The sequence below is a fragment of the Acipenser ruthenus genome, chromosome 2 (genome assembly GCF_902713425.1).
Source record: "Acipenser ruthenus chromosome 2, fAciRut3.2 maternal haplotype, whole genome shotgun sequence".
NCBI classification, from domain to species: domain Eukaryota; kingdom Metazoa; phylum Chordata; class Actinopteri; order Acipenseriformes; family Acipenseridae; genus Acipenser; species Acipenser ruthenus.
This window is the reverse complement of record NC_081190.1, coordinates 18477416-18494971: the sequence shown is the minus strand read 5'-3', so window position 1 is coordinate 18494971 and position 17556 is coordinate 18477416. Positions and strand designations below refer to the sequence as shown.

Below are 17556 nucleotides of genomic sequence, written 5' to 3'. Positions count from 1 at the left end.
CTGGAACCGTGAACTCTTCTTTAACGTCAGAAGTTCGCGCATGCGCAGTAAAGGCGATTTTTTTTGTTCACGGTCTACCAATTTCCCGTGACACCGGTACCAAAAGCATACACATTCATATTACTGAGGGAGGGGAGGGGAGGGGAGGGGAGGGGGGAGGGGGGAGGGGGGAGGGGGGGGGCATAGGTCTGCCGTTTACAGCTTTCATTCAGACCTGATAGTCTGCTGTCACAGCCCTATCCTAGTACTTCAAACGGTCGCCCGATACTGCTTCCCTTACCAAGAAACTTTACAAAAGTGGGTAAAACTACCGTACTCTACCTTAGTATTGCTGAGTAGGTCGTGACTAGTATGTGGCTTTCATGTGGTCTCGGATTGGTCCCATCCCGACAGTCCTTCCCAGTACTGCTTCCTTCCTGCGGCCATTTTGTGAGCAGCGCCATTACTAACATCTGAAGAGTGTAGAGAGAAAAAAAAAAACCTAAAGAAAAAAAAACAAACAGCTTTTAGAGCTGTCACCGAGTGGTGTGTGTGTATGTATGTGTGAGCGAGCGCTCTCCTTCCTTCGGGTCGCCTCCCCTTTAAAGAAGAAAAACAAACCCCGAAGTGATCAATTCAAAGGTGCCGTAATATCCGTCGGTAAATATGTCTGAAGAGCAGCACGCCGGAGAGGAGCCGGTGTTGAAGGAGGATAAGGAGGTGAAGAAGGAGGATGAGGAGGCGAGCAGCGAGGAAGTGCAGACGGCGACCGGCGAAAGCATAGCGGGGGAATCCGAGGGAGCCAAGATCGATGCGAGTAGGAACGAGGAAGATGAAGGGTAAGAATTTGAGAGAGCCGCTGATAACGACGTATTATTACTTAGGCCAAAAGTTAACTTCGAAAAAGCTTGCCAGTAGTACAAACTTGCCATGCTTCTTGCTTTGCCACTGATGAATCTACCACAAAGACAGGTTATCAGCATTTTCGTACTGTCAGATTATATACCGGTATATACAGAAATAGGCGTTGCTCCCTGCTTTAGTTATTAGTTGATGTTTGTTCCTGCTGCATTATAAAATGTTAGTTTCATTTTAGCTACACGCCGTTTTATTTGTTTTTAGGTTTGTGGGGGTTTCTAAATACTGTAACCTAAATCTGTCGTTTGTAAACTCATTTTCAAGTGTAGACATTTTTGCGCATAGTTTAAGCCTGCCTTGGTACTGTAAGTTTTATTTTTTTTATGAGTCGCTGAAAAAAATGACTTGCGATGCTTTTTTCCCCGCAGGAACGACCCTGATGCCTGCAGTGAAACATCAAGGTATATAAGGATTAAATACTGTACTTATCGATGTCGTTTGTATCATGGCATAATTGACAGTGCTGCTATTTATTACTAATGCTATACCGGTACACGAATTCACAGTGCGGCGATGCGGTAGCAAGCACCATGTTTAATATATTATTTGTATACTGTAACAATATTTGCTGTATATTTTTGAGTCGTTGTTCAATCAGTAGCCTGCTGCAACAGTATCACGTCGAGAGGTTTAGAAATACAGCCTGTGCCAGAGTACCAACCTGCAGTAGAGGAGACCCGCCCTTTTCTTAGTGTCGCTTGAGGTTGGCCCACATGATATGACATAAAATTAGAGATCCAGTTTTTCTGCTAAAAATAGCTGGACTGCACCAGAACCTTGGAAGTGACTCCGTGGCTTGTTCGTCATGTTTGGTTTAGAGCGTGTTGCTCGTTCTACATTTGACTGATGTGAAGCTTCATTTATTACAAAATTAGCTGGTGTAGTTTGTTTCCCTTGTCGAGTGACACGTGGATTCCGACAGTCTGGAGTGGAAAGTGTGCAATTGAATCAAATACAAGTATAACCATCATTTAATCTGATACATTAATTATTCTGGCATACAAATTTAATCTGATTATTTCTAATAAAAAATATTTGTGTATTTGAAATCTTGGGAACAATATTGTGCAAATGAACAGGAAAGCATGCATTTACTACTAAAATGCTGTTAACCTGTACATCTGGTAGTATATTTTATTTAAAAAGGGTTACTTGATAGTTATCTCTGGGGGGGGGGGAACAAGTTGATTGCCCATCTAAATAAGCTTTTTTTTTTTTTTTTAATGTACATTACTCTTTAACAGAAAAATGTTTGTTGGAGGGCTGAGCTGGGATACCACAAAGAAGGACCTGAAAGATTATTTTTGCAAGTTTGGAGAGGTTGTAGACTGCACATTAAAACTGGATCCCATCACTGGACGGTCCAGAGGATTCGGCTTTGTATTATTTAAAGAGGCTGACAGTGTGGATAAGGTATTTCTTTTCTTAATTAATAACGGCCTTCTCTAAAGAGAGTATCCAGCACAGCTACATATTATTCTGCACCCGAGCAACATTGAAATGCAGTTTCTACTGTCTGTCCTTGTGTAAGCCTTAATAAAAGCTTGCATTTAATAGTTATGCAAATTGTTTCGTATGCAGTGGTTCCGTGTGGTATGTCAAGAACGATTAAAAAAAAAAACACCTATTTTGTAAGCAAATATATTGATTGACCAGCAAACACAAAAATTCCCTAGTCTAGTTTAGTTTAATACTTTTCAATCCCTGTCTTGTGCTCTTATCCTAACTGGTCCGGAAAGCGTATAGACTCATTGGCACCACCTGAGCATGAGGTGTAGTGGTGGTATTTTGGACCCATTATGACTGGAAATAAATAGAATGATGAGCTCAACGGTGATTATAAGTTCTATAGGGGTTATGGAACAGTTTTAGTGAACAACATCTGAGCACATCATCATCCATATAGTTGTTAAGCTTGCAGTAAAACTTGGAATGTATCAAACTGCTGTGCAATGGGAGCATGTTTGCAGATAACCAAATGATTTGTAGTTATTACAGCAGAATCTGTTGGTACCAATCATGGACTACCTAACCTAATGCATTGTAACATTAGCTAGTCCAAGTTTAGTGTTAATCGGTGTCCGGGAAACCAGGCGATAGTTTTATGAAGTTTGCATTTTTGTATTTAAAGTTTGTGTTGTTTTTATTTTCTGTCATTTCGTAATTGACAGAGGTGACTTTGTAATCAACAATACAAGCTAGAACATGTCTAACTTTTTAGCAGCACTTACAACCATGATCGTTCAGATTGTTCTTTTTACACAATGCTGATGTTTTGTAGGTTATGGCGCAAAAAGAACACAAGTTGAATGGAAAAGTAATTGACCCCAAAAAGGCCAAGGCTATGAAAACGAAAGAACCAGTGAAGAAGGTCTTTGTTGGAGGCCTTTCCCCCGATACCCCTGAAGAGAAAATTAGGGAATATTTTGGTGGTTATGGAGAGGTAATATTCTTAAGTTCATTATTTTTGTTGTTGTTTTACAGTATGGTCTGATTAGTTGACACCTATAGAGAATGTGCCTGTGACTTCACCTAGAAGAAGTGTATGAGTGGAGCATTCTTGTGAAAGTGGAGGCCTAGCTGCCCTCATGAGGCAGGCATGTTAGGATAGAGGTCCTGAAAGGTGCTCATTTTAACTGAAATTTCAAATGCCCGCAGGTGGAGTCAATAGAACTGCCAATGGAAAACAAGACGAATAAAAGGCGAGGGTTCTGCTTTATTACATTCAAAGAGGAAGAACCTGTAAAGAAGATAATGGAAAAGAAATACCACAATGTTGGGCTCAGTAAAGTAAGTTCTTACTTTGTAATTAGTCACAACTCTCGATTATCCTGGGTAATGGAAGGGAGGGATGCCCCAGCTAAAACAAAAACATGGATAATGCAAAACCTATAGAAACCTATAAAAAACATGTACAGTGCACTGTACTTACATGATAGTTTCTTAAAGTAGTCGGTCATCCTTGATTTTTTCATTGATTTCCTCTTAGCAAACCGCTTCTTCATTTGTGAAGTCCTGAACCACATGTTCACCAATTCCATATTACACTGAAAGTTGTTTTTACAGGACTACCTTGGTCCAGCTTCTCAACTATTTCAAGTTCTTCTTGAATTGTTAAAGCCATGCGATTACGTTTACTTGCCGACATGTTTGCAGTCCCAATGGCACTGAGTCACTGGCCTAATGCAACCTGCGCATGCGGAAAAGAATGCGTACTGTACAGTACGCAATGTATTTGCTTACGATTGTAAGTCACCCTGGATAAGGGCGTCTGCTAAGAAATAAATAATAATAATAATAATAAAGTACACAGGTATTTTTCTTCCTTTTTTGCAGCACGGTTAATCTGCAACCCGGATAATCTCCCCATGGATAATTGAGAGTTGACTAACTAACTTTCTTCAGACTCGATTCTGTTTGTTTGTTTTTCGTTAATGCCAACAACACTAAATGCTGTCTTTATTTGTATGACTGAAGATTAGAGATTAGAGAATAAGGTGGTGTGATCTACAGCTATGGCCAAAAGATTTGCATCACCTAGAATTCTAGGATTAAGACATAATTAAAAAATATATCTCTCTCTCTCTCTCTCTCTCTCTCTCTCTATATATATATATATATATATATATATATATATATATATATATATCTATATATATATATCTATATATATCTATATATATCTATATATATATCTATATATATATATGAACACCATTTAGATCTATTATTTAATATCATGTAATCAAAGGACCTACAAAATGATATCGCAAAAGTTTACCGGAAGCCAAAATTAGTTAGGTGATGCAAAACTTTTGGCCATAGCTGTAGTCCAGGTTCAAGCAGGTGGGTGGTTTTTATTTATTTATTTATTTATTTATTTATTTATTTATTTATTTATTCCCTCCAATTCTAGTCGCCCTAAAATTCCAGACTTGTGTTTAACTTGTTCCTGTATTTAATTTAAAAAAACAAAACATTGTAATCCAATGTACATAGAGAGCTTCAACAAGTGTAGATTTAGATCCTGGTTTGAACATAAAAACAGCCCTGTCATAGGTATTCGAGGATCTCGGAAGTAAAGGATGTTTATACCCCTATTAATCAGCATGTTATTTTTTGGAGTTCATTTTTCTAACAGGCTTTTTTTGTCACTACAGTGTGAAATCAAAGTTGCCATGTCCAAGGAGCAGTATCAACAGCAGCAACAACATTGGGGAGGCAGGGGCAGCTTTGCCATGAGAACTCGAGGAAGAGGAGGTAAATCGGAAATAGGTTGCATTGTTGCAAGTTAACAGATGGCAGATTGGGAGTTTGAAAGAGAAAACCATAAATCTATACTGTATATCAATCTGTGATTTTACTATATTCAAATGATACCAGAAGGTTTATAGCCAAGTGATTAATAGAAAGAAAAAATAATCCACGCAGTGGTTTTAAATGAGTGCCGTTAACACATGTTGGCAGGAATCTGGATTCTTTATTTGGCCCCCTGCAAAAAGACATTTGCATGATCAGATGCATTGCAATGTTTACTCTCATGTTAATCTTTTAATCTGTCAGCATGTGGTAGGAAACTGTGTGTGTTCTTTGAAGTAATACCCTAGTCTTGGTAATATTTCATTGTATTAAAGAGAAGGTAGCTTCTACTTACATGTTCATTTTTTTTCTCTCTTTATACCTTGCAATGGTATTTCCAATCATTCTAAGTGCAAGTGCTGAAAAATTATGTTCGATTCAGTTTATCGTATCCTCTGGGTTAAGGTGCTTTGACCTACATTGTAGTTGAAAGATCATTTCTTGCCATAGACATATGCAGGCTATGGGTGATCTAGCCTGTATAATAACAGCTACTAGATCCAGTACCTTAACACAGTGTAGACCAAAAATGTAATTACAAATATTTTAGTAATTGCAACACGAACCACTCAGAATAAATGGAAACCTCATAAAGAGGTAAGAGGACTGTATTATGTAATTCAAATATCAGATTAGTACATTGCTGTGGCTGTGCAGAAAATGTGGCTTGAACTTTCCCTTTAACAGTATGCATAAATAGAAACCACAATTACAGCATTTGGCCACTGGGCGGTATATGTTATGCAGAAATCCCATTTAAAAAAAGCCTTGATTATAAACCTTGCTTTTCGACACCAGGTGGCACTGCACTGAGCGTACCTTCTATTAAAAAGAGGAGGAGTCTTGCTACGAATCCTCACATGCTTAAATAATTCCAATCACACTGTAATGCAAAATAAACAGTTAATGGTTAGTAATTGAGAAATGGTGCTTTACAGGTCCAAACCAAAATTGGAACCAGGGATATGGCAACTACTGGAATCAAGGTTATGGCAATTATAACTACGGCTACAACAACCAAGGCTATGGAGGATATGGAGGCTATGATTACTCTGGTTATAACAACTACTACGGATATGGTGACTACAGCAGTATGTAAACTTGTTTGTGAAAGCACACATAATAAAAAGAAGAAAATGATATGGCATCACAACATCTTGTTTTTTTTTTGTTTTTTTCCAACTTTTTGTTGTTACTAAATTATTTAAGCTGCATCTGCCATTTCTATGTTTTGTGGAAATCAATACACATCTTAATTATAGAATGACTATAATGCCGCCATAACTCATTATAAGATATACATATTATTGCAATATATTCTAATATCAGAACAAACTGTTCATCACTTATTTTGTTAATGTACGATTAGGAAACAGTGGCATTATTAGTTTGGGATCTTCATGTTTTAGTTTAATCTTTATATGTAATATGAACAATGTGAAGTATTTAAATAGGTCAGCAATGTATACCACAATATCCTCCATATTTTGCAACACTTGCAAAATATCTCTCTAAATAAAAACACTTATTTACTTATTTAAAGTAATTTCCTTTCTACATGTGTTTCTTAGCCTTCCTGCTGTATCCTTTTTTTCTGGACTGTTGAAGGCTTAAGTGTGTCAAAAACAAACTGACAGTGACGGCTTTTCTACATTGAGGGAGACAATTTCAACGATTCAAGGTGGCACTATAGAATGGATTCAGAGCATTTGGTGCAGTGGAAGTCTCATTTTGGAATGTTCAGCCATTGGTTGTTGTGCTTAAGGGTACCTGGAACAGGTGAATGCTGTTCTACATTTCCGATTTTTAAAATGGTGAAAGAATATGAAAACAACCATTTGGAAATTCAAAACCCCAACATCAAATACTTTCAAGTTTCAAAAACCCCAGAGATGTCAAAGCTAAGCACAGAACCATATGCCAAAAGGGGTTTCTGTTAAATCAAAAATGTGTTAAACCTTTAAGTGACAGATAAAATTGAAAGCACAGATTTGTCAAATTTCCAGTACATCTTCTGTGTACAGATGTCACCCTGTGCATAAAACAGTAAAGCAGGAAAAAAAAATACGGTACCTTGGTAAAATGGATCTTGTTAATCTGTTTTTTCAAATCTTGAATGACTTTCTGAAAACAATCATGTTGTAAGTTAATACATTTCTTAGGGTAGGAGGTAAAATATCAGCTGTAAAATATCAGTATGATTTTCTTTATTGTAATTTGTAACTTGTAATGTGTTGAGGATCTCTTATTGCATAAGAGTTTTCACTGTGCTCAGTGAAGCCAGGACCATTTCCTTTGCAGTTCTATCTGTCAAGAAGATACAGCCCACACATGACTTCTACAGTAAAATACCTCAATTTGGGGAATTATTATATAGTGAAGGAGTTTTGGGGATCAAAAAGTAAAGAATGACTGCACTGCAGTCATCGAAAACAAAGTTGTAGTTGAACTCTCTGACCACTAAAGCATTGGAACGTTGAAATTGTATCCCTAAAATAAAATTCTGACAAAACAGATTTCCTCAGAGTGAACGGGGATACCAGTCATAAATCGGGTGCATTTGAGATGCGGTTTTCAAAATGTTTTATTTTCGCTTTTAATTACACACAACAAAAGATCATTTTAGTTACTCAGAGTTCATAATTTTTTTTTATTTGACATTTTCTCGTTTTTAAAATCTGCCATTTACACAACATTGCTAGTTGTTTGGTGTGGTTTGGTTTGTAGGGTAGTTCAAGATTCAGTTTTTTGGAATGTAGCAGTTATTATTATTTTTTTATTAAACAGTGTCAATTTTTGGATTAGAAGTTTTTTATGAAGTAGTTTGAGTACACCATTAAATCTTCAGTTGCGACAGCATTCTGTAAACTGAGGTGTAATATTAGATTTTTGTTTTAAACTCTAGATCAGCAGAGTGGTTATGGCAAAACCCCAAGGCGAGGTGGTCACCAAAACAGTTACAAGCCATACTAAAATATAATCCCTACTTTTAACAAGCAGGTATGTTGAAACATTGCTTATAGCAACACTTCATTAATATAAATTTCATTTTAATTATTATATTGACCTTTTGTTTAACGTATTATAATGTTGAATTTTTTCTTTAAAGTTTCACAGCACCCAGACGTGCTTTCTGTAATGGTAACTTAGAGACTTCTTTTGGAGTTATGTACCACTGGTGCACTTAAGCGTATGGCTTTTGCCCTTTTGTAACTGTAAAGTTAACAGGTAAAGTACTGCTAATGGGTACAAATTAAGGAGTTACAACGAAAGGAAAGAAGAATGTTGCCTACTAACTCTGATATTGTACCTTGTTTGTACCCGCCAGCGGGAACTTCATTGCAGGCCGTGTGTCGCGCTGACTTCACGATTCTCAAAGGCCCGCTCAATGCGGACAGGGTACGAGATGCTCACGCTCTCGAATGCTGCCGTTTGGTATGGTCTCTTCCAACATCCTGTATCAGCATTAGAAAATACAATGGATACTTCAAGCTTTGCCTTCACTTATTTCTTTGCTTTTTTTATATAGACATATACATTATAATGTAATTTTAATGTAATTTTTTACAGGCCCCAAGTAATGCTTAAATACGACAACTTACTGAAAAAAATAACTATTTATTCTTCTAAGGATACAGCTTTCTCTGGATTTTCCAGTGTCATAATATATTTTATTCCTAATCTATTTGTAATGCTTGCTTTTCCCCGTTTATAGCCCTTGTAGCAGTAATTGCCAGTAGTCCATGAGCTAAAACCTGTTCTGTGCATGGATTTCACTCTTCTGAAGAGATCCATATAATGTTGTATACTGTGTATACGGTTTTGTTTTCTGAGACAATCAAGTGGATTAAATATGTTCTTCTGAATATCATGATCATTTTTTCTAAGTAGTTCATTCATATTTTAATACTGTGAGAACCAAAAACTTGTCTTAAATACTTTTTGTATGTATGTATGTATTTATTTATGTATGTAAGCATAATGCATATATAATATAATATGTTTTGTTTTAGGAGAGCCTAAAGGTCTTGCCCTTTTTATCAGCTAGTAGGATTCCCGGCACTTCTGCCGTTTGCTGCACTTCAGGATTTCTAGCTTATGGACTAATTTATTTAAGCTTTAGTTGTAGAATTATGTGTGTGTATATATGTATATATATAGAATATATATTTGTCTGTTTTAAATGTTAATGGGACATATTCAAAATGTGATATTTAGGAATTCATACAGATTTCCATTGACAAATATTATTTTGTTTTTTTTAGGTGAAGGAGCAGTATTTTACATCAGATAGAAGATCTCTACGAGGTGGTTATAGCTAGACTCTGATAGCAGTTTTTCAGACTTTTTTGTGTTTAATATTTATCTTGTATGGCTGAATTAAGTCACTGATTCATTGTGCAATGGCATTCCTAAATTTACTTAAATATTGCTTTTATTACTTTTAATGTGTGGCAACTCCTAGGCTTGAAATGCAACCAACTTATGTTTTTTTTTCCTTAATATGGTTTATTGTGAAAAAGTATTGTTATGATATTGTGGTGAACTGATGTTCTAAAATTGTTGGGTTATTTTTTCTAAATAAACCTTTTTGTACAAGTATTGCTTGTGTGTTTAATTAAAAACACTTTTTTAAATACAGCCTTGACAATTGAAAGATAATTCAATTGTATCAATAGAAGCAGGTCCCCTGCAGCTCAGGATGGAAAGAAAACTCCAGGAATATATGATGAAAATGGGAAATATTGAAATGATCTGGTTGGCTAAAAGGAAGGCACCTGAAGACCACAGTTGACTTCTAGTTAATCATTGCCAAAGGAAAACATATTTGCTGCAAAGACATGCTAATATAGTATCATAATGTGTTTTTTTTTTTTAAACTTACTGACGCTATTATATTTGTAGCACAGTGGTTACAAAAGAAGAAATCTGAAATGTTTTCATATGTGAATAGTGTATTTAATTATGAGAAAGATATGTTAGTGATCCCCCACCCCACCCGATAATTCATGAAACTCAACCGGTTGAAATGACCACCTTTGTATGCTGTAATGAGGTGAGCACTTCATATTAAAAAACTTAAGAAATGAACATTTATGACAAATTCTCAACAGAAAATATTGATGTGTTATCAAGTATGCCCTTTGTACATCGTGGGGTTTGTAAATGGCTGTGCAATATAAATCTAATAAACAGTATTCATAAAGTCACTGTATGCAAGTTATGGTCTTGACATGAACCTTTAACAATCCAGAATCAAAATGAGATTTTTCAGTTGGTTGCAAATAACTCCCCAAGCAGCATCAGTACTAACAACCATGTAAAACATGCAAAGATGTACAGAAGTCAAAGCTTAAAACTGGCAAGATGATTTTTGTGCATGGTTCCACTTTCTCCAGTAGCCAGGCAGTAGAGTGGGATAAATGTAATGCAATCAAAACTACAGCAGAAATTTTGCTCACTGAATAATAGATATCATTACTTGGGTAAATGGGTAAACAATATGCAAAAATTTTCAGCATGCAGATTTTAAGGTTTCAGGATGCAAGCTTTGAGTATATGCACTGGATAAATTCCTTGGTGTCTTGTAACCCTAACCTTAAGGCTGTATAGAGAGATAAATAATAAGAAATGTTCGGAATTACTTTTCAGTGTCAGACAGAAACAGGGTTTGTCCTATTCCAAAGAATGGATACAAAGAGTATACTTTTTATACTATTTATTTTATGGTAATGTAACGTGATCTTGCATTCGTAAGCACAAAACACATTTTTATTGAAATACAATTATGTACATGTCTGAATTTACAATGTATTAAATTATAAACGTAATGTGCAAAAAACATGTACAAGTCAGGAGTCTGATAAATGTAAACCACTGGGTGGATATTATGTTGGAATAACATTTGTGGCTAAAAGAATTATGATGATTATAATTATTATAACTATCACCACAATAATAGCAAGCATCTTTTTGTTTTTCCACCACATCTTCCGAGCAATCCTTGTTGATGTTTTTTGGAAAGTCTCGGCCTGAAAAGAGACGGCATGTTTAAAGAGTTGTAAATTGAAAAGCAAATACACTGGGGCAGGTCTATTTACACAATCTAAAGAGCGAACGATTTAAAACAAGTGCAGAATGGCTTGCTGAAAAGACCTCAAAGAATTTATGGAACAGTTTTCTAGTAACACCAGGGCCACTGTAGAGTATAATTAAAAAACGAAAACAAAACACTTACAGTTGCTTGCAGGTCATCTGTTTTGTCTATAAGATCATTCAGCCTTTCTCCTCTTTCTAGAACTTTGTTTAAGTTATCTGACAAAATGTTTTTCACGTCGTTAACCTGCTCCTGTACAGCGTCCAGCTTTCCAGAACTCGGTTTTGCACTATAGTCAGCCTACACGAAGGGCGAAGATAGAAACAAATTAACCATTTCAAACACACTAGCCAAAGTGCCCTTATAAAAGGTGACAGTAGTATACTTTAATATGGTAAACGTATAGCTAAGTGTAGTAAAGCACAGGCAAGAATGGTAAAACAGATGGTACAGCTAAGTTAAATAGAAGACAATGCATGTGACAAGCTTTGTCTGGTCAGATGCACATTGCATATGAATGTGAGCATACTGTACAGTAATAGCGCATCCGACGGATTGTTGGTCAATGGGAAATCATCCTAAATCAGCACAAAGTACTTGAAGGCAAACTCCCAAGCCAAGAGAGGCTGCAGACAGAAATGCTCAGATGCCACTAAGTGACTATTAACAAAAGGAAAAGAGTGACATACCATTTCTTCATCATGGTTACCTGCACAGCAATATGCGTGTGTTTTTGTTGACATAGTTATATTAGGTGGTAGAAAAAACAAGTAATTATTCCCAAATTCTTATGCACCTGCTTTCGTATAACACAACAAATACTGTAGATATATTATCAGTACAGCAAAGCCATATTCAGAATAAAAAACCCTTAAGTGTTAGTGCTCACTTAAAGTGACTAGTGCCATTAGCTACACAGGTCTTATATGTGCACTTCCTGGGTGATTTGATCTCAGAAGTCTGTTACTGGCTGAAAGCATGTCAGTCAATGGGGGGAAGCAGCTGGCTGGTTCATGACAGTACAGAAGCCGTTGAACAGGTGGGGACAATTTCACCCTTCAGGTGAAATGAAGTGCAAAACACTATGAAAGCATGGCTTGCAAACAGAGGTGTCTTTAACCTAGATCTGAATAATGAACGTTTATGGCAGCACCCTAACCATACTTTTAAATGGTTATGGTGCTACCATAATTTTGATTTAATCCAGGCCTTAATTTTTACTATGATGCATTTCTTGCAAAGCTGCACATTTGAGACCTATATACTGAATGGAAATGCACAGCAGGTCAGATTTATTATTAAGCTCTACAATCCCTGTAAGTGTTCCAAGTTACTAGTTGTTTGTTTTGAGAAAGCACACATACTGTAAGTGAGCACTGACATTGAAGGGTTGTATCTGAATATGACTGTAAGACTCACTTACTGTAAGACTCACTTCCTGACACATGACTGTACCTATGATAAAGTTCAAGTTTGTCCCTGATATTGTAATTAACATCTTATTTAGCAAGTAAAAAAGCAGATTCATGACAATGCAAAGTCTGAACAAGATTTAACTCTAAGATTTATAAACGGTTAATATGGAGAATAATGATCACCTTAAACAGTTAACAGGCGCTAATCGTGCAAGCAGCAGGTGGTATTGTATTTATGATGTGTGTAAGTCATTTTATACAGAAATAGAACAGTATTTATCATGTGTTGTTCGGAAATCTGATAACATCTGACAACATCTGGAAAATAATTTTTTAAAACGACATGTTTGTCTAATTTAATTACTACAAAAAGTATATTTCTGTAATACTCTCTTGTGCTACATATGAACATTTGGAAAACATAATTGTCAAAATGCATGGAATTTTTTTTTTCCAGTAAAACGGATCTGTATTGCTTTTATACAGTACTAAAGTTGAGTTGCAACAGTATCAGGCATGTTGCATGTCTTTATCATGTGTTTAATCTTTTGTCTGAAATATATAAACAGGAGTAAATAAAGATAACAATTATATTTAAGTGTCTCTTTATTTAACAGACACATATTACTGTACCTCTGTGAAAAACTTCTTCAGTCTTGACTTTGTTTTTTGTTTTAAATCATATTTGCATTCTTTATTAAACAAAACAAGCGACTTACCATGATGCTAGTACTGTATACCCCTCTTTTTCCTGATTAACACAGCCACAAGAATGAGGACAAATGTTCAAACTCCTGGTTAACATTTAACTTTCCCTTACTGATCCACACTTGTGTCTAGAAGAACACATTTTAAAGAGACAGCAGCTACAGTATGTCAGGTGCTCTCTGCTGCTCAGATTTCCTAAGAGAGGGACACAGCCCTAGTTTACAAGTTAACAACAGCAGCAAACATATTCCCGCTGACTGTCACTGGCTGGTAAGTTACTATCTATTATTACTGATACATACCATGTTCTGGCCCAGCACCTGATTAAGGTCTGCACTCAATTCAAAGGGATGAGCAAATGCCACTTTGTTTATCAGAGGACTTTCAACAAAGATCTTGCAAATCTAAAGATAACAAAAAGATGTCAAGCTCACATCATTCTATACGTAGCAGCTTTAAGGTATAATTTACTCTCTCAAATTATGGCAACTGGTGTTTTGCTGGTGACCAGTAATAATTCAGAAGCCTGAGTTAGCACTATTCGTGGACAACCTTACCCAAGGTAACTTTAGCTAGTCCAATATTAGAGCTCATCAGGTTCTGTGAAACAGGCTTGAATTTAAGGACCTGGTCAGTTTTACTTAGTATAATGTATTAGTATACTCCTTCAACACTGCAGAACTCTGAGAAAATAAGTCCACTCAACACAGCAGACCAGTTAACTGGACCTGGTTGGTATCACTTACAGTTTTTGCATGATCTACTTACTTCTTAAACTCTTTAATTAGTTATAGTAGGGGTGTCTTTTTGCACAGTTAATGCTGAAAGAGTTAATGACACAGTTTGAACAAAGACATGGTCTGGAAGGGCCCAGGTTGCTTTACTGAACTACATTACTCAAGTTAAAAAATATGACCAATTTTCTTGAGAATGGCGCCACCAAAATTACATATAATTAATGAATTGGGTTGAAACTATAGATTAGTTAACACACAAGTCCATAGCTTCATTAAACGTTATTGTTTTATTTGACTTTCTTAAGTTTGAGAGTTCCATGAGTTACACAATGAAGTGTTTACCTGTATAGGATGTGGACCAGAAAAACAGCTAACTGATGAATCCACACAGGTCTGAGATCAGCACTTAACAGAATGGTAATCAAATGGTTTGGGCCTTTAAACTAAAAGGACCACAACGCTGTATTTACTGTGCACTGGTTAAAGAGAAATATAAACCAAAACCCCCTTAGACGGCTTGCTCACTACATATCAAGGTATCCCTAGATAGGTTATCAACCCCTCTTTGCAAAAACACTAAAGATTTTAGTGAGCAAGGCGTCTAAGGGGGGTAAATGGGGCATCAAAAGACGTGCCCCCATGAGTTCTGTATAGGTTATAATGGGCTACATTTTGGGGTGCTGCTGTTCGTGGGGTACGGCTTGCTCACTAAAATCTTTAGTGTTTTTGCAAAGAGGAGACAATAACCTATCTAGGGATACTTCGATATTTAGTGAGCAAGGCATCTAAGGTGGGTTAAATGGGGCGAAACAAACGGGTAATATAGTTCTAATAGTTCTAATATAGTTCATTAGTTCTAATGAACACAGTCGCTCACCGATGGACAAACGGTGTATAAAAAAAAACGCGCCCATATCACCTTAAACCGTGTGAACTCGGTAATCATGGTATAGAAATATGGTTGTGGTTTCAAAACCGTGCCAGTTTATACCGCGGTTTACCGTAAAACAGGTACACCATTACATCCCTATTTTAGATTGTTGTTAGTTTCATTAACAACAGCCTAGACATGTATAACAAAGAATAGATTCAAACAGTTTTTGAGTGGGGCCATGTTTAAACTTCCTTTAATAAAGAATATTAGAAAAACAACATTTTTTTTTTCTTTACCTCATCAAGAAACCTGTATGCTGTTAAGGAGTCCATGTTCTTTTCTGTTGCACACACATAGGTAATTCCGTTATTAAACAGAGTATAGTAATTGAAACTGTGAGGGGGGAAACAGAAGGCTATTATTAGGCTGCAGTTATAAAATAATGTTGCATTGTAGAAGCAGATTAAGTCAGTACACAGCACATAGCACAATCTCTCTTACAATCATCCAAAGACTGGGCATAAGACTGTCTAAAGAGCTGGTCCTACTCGAGGGGGATCTCCAAACTGAGCTGGGACCATCACACCGCGCCACGACAAAAGAAAAAGGAAGAAGTAGCTTTGATAGGAACCATTCGCACTGCATGTGATGCGACGGGACTACACTGAAGCTCCACTAAAGCTACACTAGAGCGATGTGAAAAAAATAGGATTGGTGTCTATTTTTGCTCCTTTCTCACAGTAAATTGCTTCTGGATAGTTTTATACCAGAGCAATTGTTGTATTCCTCACAGCTATCCTTTATTTTATAGTGATGGGATTTGTGTTTTTAACAGTAAAATGTAATTTAAAATAAAACTTGTCATGTGGAAATGTTTTGCTTAGTTTACGGAATTAATGAAAAAAAGGTTTTATTGCTAATGAATTAATCCATTAATCAGTCAAGTAAGGGTGTTTTAATGGATAACATTATCCACCCATTCATTTAAATGAGTAATGGACAATCTGATTAGGAGAATTTTGTAAATAAATAAATAAATAAATACATAAATAAATAAAAAAGACAAGTTAAAGACAAATTAACTTTTCTTACCTCCCTCTCTGAAAGCTGTCTCTTGATAATGGACCCATGGGGCTTGGCCTAATCAAGTTTAAAGCAGTACCCTAAAATTTAAGAAAATACCTTTGAAGGCAGTTAAGTTATAAGTATGCACTTCCCTGCACATGATCAGTTAACACACAGCAGCTTTATATACAATTAGATGTCCTCCGATGTGCTGAATCACTCGCTCATGAAGAGGGAGCCAGCTTCAAAGCAAATGGGGATGAGATAGGATCTGACAAAGAGCGTATGCTTCATGAATAATAATGGTAGACTGACCTGTGATACAGAAGCCTTAAAGTCAACTCATGGCGGAGTAATATTGAAGCAAGTACAACCTTTAACCATTATCCAGTCTTTTATTTCATACACATCTGTTATCCAAACTAATCAGCCTCCTCTGTATTCAAAATACTTTTTGATTTGTGGATGCGATAAACAAGCAATAGGATTGTCTAAATCTCTTAAGGTACATTTCTACCTGAAAATCCCCGCCTCTAAGTGAGACATCAGCCAGGATAATGTGCCCTTTGGCTATGCAGCTGTACACTATAGCCATGTTTTAAAGTTAGATCTGTAGAGATAAAGTAAACGGTCATGCAGCTGTTCAAGAAATCACATTCTAATTGACAACAAAATTACATTATTAACATGACAACTTTTAAAAAAATAATACATGTTACAAAATATTAATGGATTTGCTGGAATATAAGATGACATTAAAACTGTTGATACTGATTATTAGCGAGCGTCCACTTACTTGTAGATTGGTTATTATTGACAAGAAGCAAATCCATTTCCCACGGATCTCTAAGACTGCCTTCAAAAATAGTCAATATGCACAAGTCCTCATACACTACAGCTTGGGCTACCTAATGGCATGGGCATGCTGTATGGCCGGCGCTTTGGCATCAGGCTACTAAGAAAGTATGGCCCAAATGAATCCTGGACGTTACAGTTAATAATCTTATATCAAATATAAAAAGTAAAATAAATACAATTAAAAAAACAACTCCCGTTCTTTTGGTTTTTTTTTGGTGGAAATTCGCACCCACTGCACAGGTATGGCAAAACTTCATGAAATCTGCTTTAAATGTACTACAACTTTTTATGAATAAAACAGTAAACAAATGAATAATCAGTGCTTTCTCACCTAATAGCCCTGCTTGATCAGTGACCGTTTTATTTTGATAATCCTTCCTTCCATTTGTTTGCTGTGTTTTGTCCGTTTCCACGCGGTTCGATATTCTAATTGAAGTGTCTCGAGATGATATTCTCATCCAATGCACAGGTTCGTCTACGCTTGAGTTCAATACGACAGAGCGCTCCAGAGCGTTACGGTGGCGCTTTCTGCTGAGCTACCTGCAC

At 36.3% G+C, this 17556-nt stretch overlaps 2 protein-coding genes across 20 annotated transcripts; one reads left to right on the top strand and one right to left on the bottom strand.

Annotated features, from left to right (window-relative positions):
* Nucleotides 1-210: 210 nt before the first annotated feature.
* Nucleotides 211-9858, top strand: LOC117962536 (heterogeneous nuclear ribonucleoprotein D0-like). 14 transcript variants are annotated; one of them, XR_004663807.2, is made up of 10 exons: nt 216-818; nt 1266-1298; nt 2142-2310; nt 3179-3340; nt 3556-3687; nt 5058-5157; nt 6195-6347; nt 8162-8256; nt 8585-8691; nt 9522-9858. XR_004663807.2 is itself a non-coding variant. In XM_034924341.2 (9 exons), the coding sequence occupies exons 1-8, from the start codon at nt 646-648 to the stop codon at nt 8227-8229; spliced, it is 978 nt and encodes a 325-aa protein (XP_034780232.1). In that variant the 5' UTR covers nt 216-645; the 3' UTR covers nt 8230-8256; nt 9522-9858. The 14 variants fall into 14 exon arrangements, 10 of the variants coding, with proteins under 10 accessions (XP_058846503.1, XP_034780232.1, XP_034780228.1 ...); XR_004663809.2 differs by adding an exon at nt 6828-7035 and having other exon boundaries at nt 217-818; nt 8585-9858; XR_009307611.1 differs by having other exon boundaries at nt 8162-8691.
* Nucleotides 9859-11006: 1148 nt separating this feature from the next.
* LOC117973107 (vesicle-associated membrane protein 8-like) lies at nt 11007-17550 on the bottom strand. Of its 6 annotated transcripts, XM_058990512.1 has the most exons (7): nt 17342-17509; nt 16670-16762; nt 16180-16250; nt 15384-15480; nt 13779-13880; nt 11495-11653; nt 11007-11288 (listed from the first exon to the last, which is right to left on the bottom strand). In XM_058990512.1, exons 2-7 carry the CDS (start codon nt 16745-16747, stop codon nt 11145-11147), a joined length of 651 nt encoding a protein of 216 aa, XP_058846495.1. In that variant the 5' UTR covers nt 16748-16762; nt 17342-17509; the 3' UTR covers nt 11007-11144. The 6 variants fall into 6 exon arrangements, with proteins under 6 accessions (XP_058846495.1, XP_058846496.1, XP_058846497.1 ...); XM_058990513.1 differs by lacking the exon at nt 16670-16762; XM_058990514.1 differs by lacking the exons at nt 16670-16762; nt 17342-17509 and adding an exon at nt 16949-17314.
* Between the last annotated feature and the right edge of the window lie 6 nt (nt 17551-17556).